This window comes from Salmo salar, chromosome ssa11 (assembly GCF_905237065.1).
Source record: "Salmo salar chromosome ssa11, Ssal_v3.1, whole genome shotgun sequence".
In the NCBI taxonomy this organism is placed as follows: Eukaryota; Metazoa; Chordata; class Actinopteri; order Salmoniformes; family Salmonidae; genus Salmo; species Salmo salar.
In genome coordinates, this window is record NC_059452.1 from 76,212,407 (window position 1) to 76,222,390 (window position 9,984).

The 9,984-nt window shown below is 43.8% G+C and overlaps 1 protein-coding gene across 3 annotated transcripts; it reads right to left on the reverse strand.

Moving 5' to 3' along the window:
• Positions 1-138: 138 nt before the first annotated feature.
• On the reverse strand, positions 139-9,748 carry fut7 (fucosyltransferase 7 (alpha (1,3) fucosyltransferase)). 3 transcript variants are annotated; one of them, XM_014128337.2, is made up of 3 exons: positions 9,553-9,748; positions 8,579-8,653; positions 139-1,931 (listed from the first exon to the last, which is right to left on the reverse strand). In XM_014128337.2, exon 3 carries the CDS (start codon positions 1,890-1,892, stop codon positions 819-821), a length of 1,074 nt encoding a protein of 357 aa, XP_013983812.2. In that variant the 5' UTR covers positions 1,893-1,931; positions 8,579-8,653; positions 9,553-9,748; the 3' UTR covers positions 139-818.
• Between the last annotated feature and the right edge of the window lie 236 nt (positions 9,749-9,984).

Below are 9,984 nucleotides of genomic sequence, written 5' to 3' on the forward strand. Positions count from 1 at the left end.
CCTAAATTGTTTGTCGCCGTTGACTTCCCCAATCCTGTAATAGTCGCTTTGATTGGGCATTTCTAAAATGACCATGTCAGTCTTGTGTATTTAAAGTCATTTCCTCTTGTGAAATGTGTTTACACAAACCAATGTTTATAAATGAAAGCATATTTGATAATTTATTGAAACTGGCTATTTCTCTGGGGAAACCTAAAGATGTTACCTGTACATTTTCCACCACGCAATTAAATACTTCACTTTATTTTCCATTCCAACCTCTGGTGTAGTTACAATTATTCCAAGTTGACAATTTACGTTTTGTGCTTTGGTTCTCACAGTTAAGGTTTTTACTTTGTGGGTGTTATGCTTTACAGTGAACGCCTTGCAATAAGTATTGTCAATGTCATATCCACACATTATACATAAGTGTCGTTAATTTTTGGATTGGTATATTCCATTTTCCTGTAACTTCTCCACAGAGTATGCTTTGGTACTGTAACACATTGCTTCGGTTCAATTCTGCTGTTTTAAGTACCTTACTGTGATTTGCTATTAATTAAAATGGTCAAAGAGCCATTTCTCAAGTTATTTTGCTGGGAGTGGGGAAGGAAAACGAGAACACAAGTTATTGGCAGAGGGTGGAAATATAACACACAGGAAAGTCCTGTGACTCAATGTGTGGTTTACTGACTCGTTGACACATGCCCATGCATGTGAAAAGCACTGGTCATAGATGATCGACGTTTCTGAAGCTGTACATTTTTACATGGTGTACTTATGGGCCATGTTCAAAAGTAGTGCACTGGAATAGGAGCTCATTTGGGATGCAGAAGTCTTTAGGGATCTGTCAGTGCACTTGGTGTCCACCTGCCCCAGGCCTCCAGGTCATGGTACACCTTCTGAGCAGGCAGGATGTGATACTTGGGGCAGATGCTACAAAGCCTCTCCCTCCAGTCCGTGTACACTTTCACTTGATGGCTTCGCCGCCACGAAAAGTACCCAGCATATCTCTCCTTGTCTAGTATTAGCTGGCTGAGATAGTTCCCCAGCTCCTTAGTGGATGGAAAGTCCTCAATGTGGATGAAGGAGTTGGGCTGGGCCACAGCCTTGTAGTCACCTGGAGGCGGACCCAGAACCACAGGCACCGCCCCTGCCTGGTAAGCATTCCGCCAGAGCTTCTCAGTGATGTAATCCTTGGAGACGGAGTTCTCGAAGGCCAGGTAGAAGTAGCAGCGTGAGATGGTGGGCAGCAAGTTGCTGGGGGCCAGTACTCTCCCTCCCAATTGCCCATACACCTCCACTTTGATGCTTTTCCTTAGGCTATTGTACACCAAGCTCCTCTTTTGCTGGGAGTTGTAGTTACTAACCACCCAGCAGGCCAGAGTTGACTTATTTTTAGGAAAAACGTCCTCTGTGCTGCTATAGTTACCACTATCGCTCTCCTTCGGCACCAGCTTTCCATATGGTATGGTGAAATCGGCATCACGGCGGTAGGACATGGTCCAGTTGAACACGTTATTGAAGGGTTTCAGGTCTCCATTGTTGTCAGGGGACTCCAGGGAGAGCCAGACCCACTTCTGGTGCCTCTTCCGGGGGAGGTGGAAGGGCAGCCGCTCCTGGCCCGTCATCAGCTCTCTGTGGTGGAAGACCACCAGGTCAGCACTGGAGTAGAGGGAGCGCTGGTCCACCAGGCGGCAGCCGCGGATACGGTACTTGTCCCAGCACACGTCTCCCTCCAGGCTGTAGGAGGGGCCGAAGGGCCAATGCCACAGGAGAATGGTGAGGTTCCCTGTGATAATGTGGCTTCTGTCAGAGTATGGACCCCACCCATACTCACTCAGAAAGAACATGAGAGTGACCAGGCAGGTGATGAAGAGGAAGAGCCTCAAGCAGAATGAGGGGGATCCCATGGTAGAACTGAACCCTTGTTGGTCATCAGGGTTGTTTCACTGTTGGGAAGTGAACAGAGAACACAGTATTTAGTTAATCTGTACACAGTAGCCCACTTACTGGCCTTATCACTCTAGTCATACTATCAGTAGAACATCATTGCTTGGTCCTTAATCTGCTTGCAAAATAAACAATTTTGTTCTCATTTTATTGTGTCACCTCCTGCCATCCGGCCCACGGTATTATTAGACATACAGGGAGTGGTTGATTTGGAAGTTATAAAAGGCTGAATGACTAGCTATGTATCTCCATGTAGCAGCTTGATGAACTTTTTCTAATTTGTCACCATCTCTGCCGTCTCAATTTCCATGTTGGGAGTAGTCTTTGTCAAAGATGGGAGTGATCAGTTGGAGATTGAGTTTCTTTTGGTTGTGCTGCGTGTTACATTTTGCTTCCTGTATTGTGGTTGTCTATCCCTCCCAAGTCTGTGGTTGTCCCAATGTCACTTTGTCACACTGCCTTCCTGTGATAAAGACACTGGGTGTGTTCAGGGCCAAAAGGAGACAGGAAGTGATTACACAGTTATCATAGTACATTGAGCTCAATGTTTGGCTTGATGAGAGCATTGGAGTTGGGGAGACCACAGATCAAGGACTGGGATGTTATTCAACAGAGGTGTTTGATGACCATTAGAATCCACTTCGCCCTTCTGAACTCTCTTGTTTGTGCCTTCTTGTGTCAATGACTCAATGGATGATGGGTATGACCAGACCTGGTATTGACAATGGATTATATATCATCATTACTCACGTTTAGTACACGATGACACAGTTGCCAATATACTGCATCTGTTAATATACAGTATTGACTCTGACCAATAATGACCCTGCATTTAGTGTTATGGTTATGATTAGGTTAGGGTTTAGCAGGGCCATGGACAAATCTTTCAGGGGGCTGTTGCTCAAAATGAAAAAGAAATGGGGAAAGAGGGCAGGCTATCGGCTCGTCATTCATATTGATATTGATGTAAATCTGCGAGTTAGCTAGCTCAATTTCTTTTACTGATTGTGATTTACCTCTCTGTGTCTTTCTGCCTCTCTCTGCTGAGCGTATCAGGCAACCAGACCAAATATTGATGACAATGATTATGTAGGCTAAATCAAGTGTTATGCTGTTGATGTTTAAACTAGGTAGCTAGCTACACACGCTCAACCAGCGACCAAATCTCTCAAGACATGCATACAGGGCCAGCAATATTTTTTATTTTATATTTAACTAAGCAAGTCGGTTAAGAACAAATTCTTATTCACAATGATGGCCTAGGAACAGTGGGTTAACTGCCTTGTTCAAGGGCAGAATGACAGATTTTGACCTTGTCAGCTCAGAGATTTGATCTAGCAACCTTTCGGTTACTGGCCCAATGCTATAACCACTAGGCTACCTGCGGGCCCTAACCATGGGCCCTTGCCCGTCCAAATTAAATATTGATAATTTATTTGACTGAGATGCGCACTGACAGAGACGCATCCATCTCAGATAAAGAATCCGAGCGAGTGAAACAGCGCCCCTCTGTCTCCGTATGTGTTGACCATGTATCTGATACTGTCTGGACAAAAGAAGTATGGCATGCCACACTTTTTTGGCCAGACAGCTTCAGATACATGGGCTACATATAAAAGACTGAGTGATACTGTTTAGCTCGCGAGAGGGTTCACTCTTGCCAAAATCTGTCCTGAATAAGCCCAATACGTTTCTATGGGCTTAATATGCAGACCTAGTCTTGTCGTCTTCATTCCTGTCTTTGTGACAATGACTGGCATTGTTAGGGCGGAGACATATGCATCAGGTCATTGTATACAGATCTCTGGATTCAGCCACTTGCGAATTAGAAAGGAAAGATGGGCGAGTGCACTGTTCAGATGCTGGCTTACCCTGAAGTAAATTGATGTTTTGCCAAAATAAGCAAATTACACCTGTCTAAATAAAAATATTCAAAATACTTTACCAGAGAGCTTGACTTAGAGGATCATTAGCTTCTTATATACATTTGGGAAGCCAGCAATTTGGGCAGCGTAATAGGCCTAGCTGATTATTGAGTTGAGGCTGTCAGTGAAAAGCATCTAAAATCTGTGAAGATAATGTGTCTTGAGTATAATTTCAAATTTTGAGACAAGAAAAAGGGGAGCGGTGTATGGCGAAGATAGGGGCTTCTCTTTCCAGAATACATGCACTCAGCTCTCCGGAATGTGCTCTGCTGTCTCCCAGCAATTCTTGCACAGTCATTGTGTGAATTGTTTGCCCTTAGATTGTATTACATACACGACCGGTCAAACATTTTAGAACACCTACTCATGTCAGGGTTTTTCTTTATTTTTACTGTTTTCTACATTGTAGAATAATAGTGAAGACATCACAACTATGAAATAACACATATGGAATCATGTAGTAACCAAAAAAGTGTAAAACAAATAGATTCTTCAAATAGCCACCCTTGGCCTTGATGACAGCTTTGCACACTCTTGGCATTCTCTCAACCAGCTTCATGAAATAGTCACCTTAAATGTATTTCAATTAACAGGTGTGCATTGTTAATTTGTGGAATTTGTGGTAAAAGTCCAAGTCCATATTATGGCAAGAACAGCTCAAATAAGCAAAGAGAAATTACAATCCTTCATTACTTTAAGACATGAAGGTCAGTCAATATGAAATATTTCAAAAACGTAAAAAAGTTCTTCAAGTGCAGTCGCAAAAAACATCAAGCCCTATGATGAAACTGGCTCTCATGAGGACCGCCACACTCTGGGAAGACCAAGAGTTACCTCTGCTGCAGAGGATAAATTCATTAGAGTTACCAGCCTCAAAAATTGCAGCCAAATAAATGCTTCACAGAGTTCAAGTAACAGACACATCTCAACATCAAGACTGTGTGAATCAGGCCTTCATGGTCGAATTGCTGGGCCAAGAAACATGAGCAATGGACATTAGACCGGTGGAAATGTGTGCTTTGGTCTAGAGTCCAAATTTGACATTTTTGGTCCCAACCGCCATATCTTTGTGAACGTATGATCTCCGCATGTGTATGTCCCACCGTAAAGCATGGAGGTGTTATGGTTTGGGGGTACTTTGCTGGCGACACTGTCTGTGATTTATTTAGAATTCAAGGCACACATAACCAGCAAGTCTACCACAGCATTCTGCAGCGATACGCCATCCCATCTGGTTTGGGCTTAGTGGGATTATCATTTGTTTTTCAACAGGAAAGTGACCCAAAACACACCTCCAGGCTGTGTAAGGCCTCTTTGACAAAGAAGGAGAGTGATGGAGTGCTGCATCAGATGACCTGGCCTCCACAATCCCCCAACCTCAACCAAATTGAGATGGTTTGGGATGAGTCGGACCGCAGAGTGAAGGAAAAGCAGCCAACAAGTTCTCAGCATATGTGAACTGTTGGAAAAGCATTCCTATGTGTTATTTCATTGTTTTTTGTTGTCTTAACTATTATTATTATTTCCCACCTGGACAAAAGGAACACCTATGTGAGAATGCTATTCATTGACTACAGCTCAGCGTTCAACACCATAGTACCCTCAAAGCTCATCACTAAGCTAAGGATCCTGGGACTAAACACCTTCTTCTGCAACTGGATCCTGGACTTCCTGACGGGCCGCCCCCAGGTGGTGAGGGTAGGTAGCAACACATCTGCCACCCTGATCCTCAACACTGGAGCTCCACAGGGGTACGTTCTCAGTCCCCTCCTGTACTCCCTGTTCACCCATGACCGCATGGCTAGGCATGACTCCAACACCATCATTAAGTTTGCAGACGACATAACAGTGGTAGACCTGATCCCCGACAACGACGAGACAGCCTATAGGGAGGAGGTCAGAGACCTGGCCGGGTGGTGCCAGAATAACAACCTATCCCTCAACGTAACCAAGACTAAGGAGATTATTGAGTACTACAGGAAAAGGAGGACCGAGCATGCCCCCATTCTCATCGACGGGGCTGTAGTGGAGCAGGTTGAGAGCTTCAAGTTCCTTGGTGTCCACATCAACAACAAACTAGAACGGTCCAAACACACCAAGACAGTCGTGAAGAGGGTACGACAAAGCCTATTCCTCCTCAGGAAACTAAAAAGATTTGGCATGGGTCCTGAGATCCTCAAAAGGTTCTACAGCTGCAACATCGAGAGCATCCTGACTGTTTGCATCACTGCCTGGTACGACAATTGCTCGGCCTCTGACCGCAAGGCACTACAGAGGGTAGTGCGTACGGCCCAGTACATCACTGGGGCTAAGCTGCCTGCCATCCAGGACCTCTTCACCAGGCGGTGTCAGAGGAAGGCCCTAAAAATTGTCAAAGACCCCAGCCACCCCAGTCATAGACTGTTCTCTCTACTAGCGCATGGCAAGCGGTACCGGAGTGCTAAGTCTAGGACAAAAAGGCTTCTCAACAGTTTTTACCCCCAAGCCATAAGACTGCTGAACAGGTAATCAAATGGCTACCTGGACTATTTGCATTGTGCCCCCCCCCCCAACCCCTCTTTTAACGCTGCTGCTACTCTCTGTTTATCATATAGGCATAGTCACTTTAACTATATATTCATGGGTAGCCTAGTGGTTAGAGCGTTGGACTAGTAACCGAAAGGTTGCAATTTCGAATCCTCGAGCTGACAAGGTACAAATCTGTCGTTCTGCCCCTGAACAAGGGAGTTAACCAACTGTTCCTAGGCCGTCATTGAAAATAAGAATTTGTTCTTAACTGACTTGCCTAGTTAAATAAAGGTACAATAAAAAAAATTGGGCGACCAACCAGTGCTCCCGCACATTGGCTAACCGGGCTATCTGCATTGTGTCCCACCCGCCAACCCCTCTTTTACGCTACTGCTACTCTCTGTTCATCATATATGCATAGTCACTTTAACCATATCTACATGTACATACTACCTCAATCAGCCTGACTAACCGGTGTCTGTATGTAGCCTCGCTACTTTTATAGCCGCGCTACTGTATATAGCCTGTCTTTTTACTGTTTCTATTTCTTTACCTACCTATTGTTCACCTATTACCTTTTTGCACTATTGGTTAGAACCTGTAAGTAAGCATTTCACTGTAAGGTCCACACCTGTTGTATTCAGCGCACGACAAATAAACTTGGATTTTATTTGATTTATTATGTAATGAAGAAAATAGTAAAAATAAAGAAAAACCTTTGAATGAGTAGGTGTTCTAAAACTTTTGACCGGTAGTGTGTGTAACCAGTAGGCATAGTAAATGTACCAATATTCACCCTCATTTGGTTACATTCATTTCTGTTTATGCATGTATTACAGTCATTTACCGTTCTCATTCTCTGAGTGCAACCCATGTTTGCAGAGTTCACAACCTGCTACACTTGTGAGAAACACGTTTTTTTTTTCATAACCATAATTTAGGAGTTTTATAATTTTCCCCCCATGTCTTTTGTTTAGAATGCTGCATGTGAGCAATGAGATCTCTGTACTAATAACGTTGAGTGAGCACGCGCCTGAGCACGCCAACCTGCCGAGTTCACTAGCAACAGTGAAATAACCTGAATTTTCATCAGGATATTTTCGACTGTTTTTATTTCGTAGGCTTGAGGCCTATGTATTTTACTTAGTTGACAATGGAAGTTATAGACCTACTGCTGCATTGGTTTATATGCTATCTCTGAGTTCCATGCGCAAATGTAGTTAGCTGCCAATGGATCATGGTGTAGGCTATCAATGTGTCCTTATGGCAAGGCTGGTGCTCCAGCAATAGTTGAATTATAACTTTTAGATGTTTTATTGTTTTTATTCATATTTGTATGATGACAATACTTTTTAGAAATGAAAACGTTATTACTGAAATGAAACTGTTCCACGAAAAAAATGATCACAACTTGCACGCAGATAGGTAGAAGTGGTAGGATAAATTCTAAACTTCCCCAAACGTTATTATAACAGGTCCCGTGAAAAAAAACGTCCCGCCTATAAGAAGAAATCAAATGCCCATCCAACTGATTCGTTCAGGCACCGTCCCTGCATGCAGGTTTGGGTACCGGGCGCGCGCAGAGAGGCGCAACTGGGCGCGGGTGATCTCCATACAGGGCAGATTAATTGGCGCAAACAATGGACGGGGTGAGGTGGCGAATTTGACGACGACTTGCGGACAATGGGTTCTGAACAACAATGACAAAATCATTTTGGTGGGAATTTGACCACCACCCTAAAGGACACTTTGGAGACTGGAAAGGCAAACTGGAAAGGCAAAGGGCCATATGCTCTGCACAGGTAGAGCCCAATCTGTACAAGTGCCTCACAGTTAGTGTGTAAATACCGCCATACGGAACCATACACAATTTGCCAGCCCTTTCCACTGACTGTGGGGGAAAAACATCTATATTTGAAAGATCTGTTTGAAATTAAGTATACAAAAACTAAATCAAAACAGTAACTCAAACGTTATCTTTTAATTAAGTGAGTTTCCAGATCGTTGCAAAGTAGATAAAACATTCGAGGTACAACACAGGTAACCTCTAGACAAGCAAAGCCTCACATATAAGAGAAACTGAAAGTGGCAGTAAAAGAAAGACAACTTCACAACTAAGATTCATATTTTACTACTGGAATCGAATAATTGTGCAATACAGAGTGAACATGCCGTTGACAGCACAGTCATTCTGTCCATCTCTATCCACTAACCTGGGAGGTGGGCTGTCGGTCAGTGGATGTGGAGTCCCAGTCTTGTCTGTTCTTGCTGAGGCCTTGATGGGGACCCTGCTCAGAGAGTGTCCATCAAAAGCAGGTGAAAAAGCTGTGCTGCTCTGGGTTATGATTGAAAGATAACTGTATCAGGATGTGTGCTCTGTGGGCACTGCAGCACCATGTGCTCTTTCTCGCTCTCTCTCTCTCTCTCTCTCTCTCTCTCTCTCTCTCTCGCTTTCTCTCTCGCTTTGCTCTCTCTCTCGCTTCCCTCTCTCGCTTCCCTCCCTCTCTCTCTCTCTCTCTCTCTCTCTCGCTCTCTCTCTCTCTCTCTTCTCATTTTCTGTCCTTCCCTGCTTTTTCTCTCAGTCGAATGGTATGTTTACCAGACTGCTGTGGCCATAGTGATAATGAAGACAAATAGGTTTGTAGAGTCTGTATTTCCTCGTCCATAATGATTAACCTCAGCTAAGTACAGGTATTTGCCCGTTTAAAACATAACTTATAAGTAGGGGAGAACGTATTCAGATACAGTAGCCTTTTTGATATCTCAGAGGACTTTTAACAACTTTCACATGTAAAAGTTTATAGCCAGCCTTTTTAGAGTCAAACTGTATGATAAAATAGGTTCAGCAGATTATCAGAAGAAAAGAGATCAAGCTACTCACTGGGCACGTACTGGTCGAATCAAAGTTTCAATTACGTTATATTGAACAATTGTGGACTCGACTTTGAATTGTTATGTATTGTTCAGTAAGCTCAAATGTCAGAGAGAGGAAACTAACCATCCATCTCAACCTGATTCCCCAATACAATAGCGTATTGCAACAAAACTAAAACCACTTAATATGTTCCACTTCTCTAAACTCTTCTGAGAAATCAGGAAACCAAGAGAGGCCCAGGCATGCACTTGTAAAGACAGTTGCAACTGAAAAGACTGTTGATTACATGCACTTTCAAAATAATGTGCCCACAATCATTGTTGTAGTGGTCCAGTGTAGTGGTCCAGTGTAGTGGTCCAGTGTAGTGGTCCAGTAGTCCCCACCCTCTGGTTGTTGTCTGGCTCTCTGGTCTGGTTACTGGTCAGTCACTGCCTGTCACTGATGGCTGTTGTGGGGGAAGTATGGTCCTTCACACAGTCCATCCACCTTAAGCCATGACTGTCCAGCCACATATGAGCAGGTGCCTGGGCATCTCTCCCCAGATACCGCCTCTGTAGCCAGAGGAGATGTTTATATTTAACTTGATAACAGCTGCACTGTTCACAGCCCCAGATACACCATGTTTCCATTGTCACTTTTAATGTGCTTTTTCCTTATCGCTGAATAACCAAAACTCCCTGCTAATCATTAACAGTTAGATAGTGCCAACTACCCACTGAGCAGATACAGAGGCACCTGACCCAA

What these genes read in the sequence shown, in the direction of transcription:
- fut7 (XM_014128337.2), bottom strand. Translation starts at nt 1,892, where the DNA reads ATGGGATCCCCCTCATTCTGCTTGAGGCTCTTCCTCTTCATCACCTGC.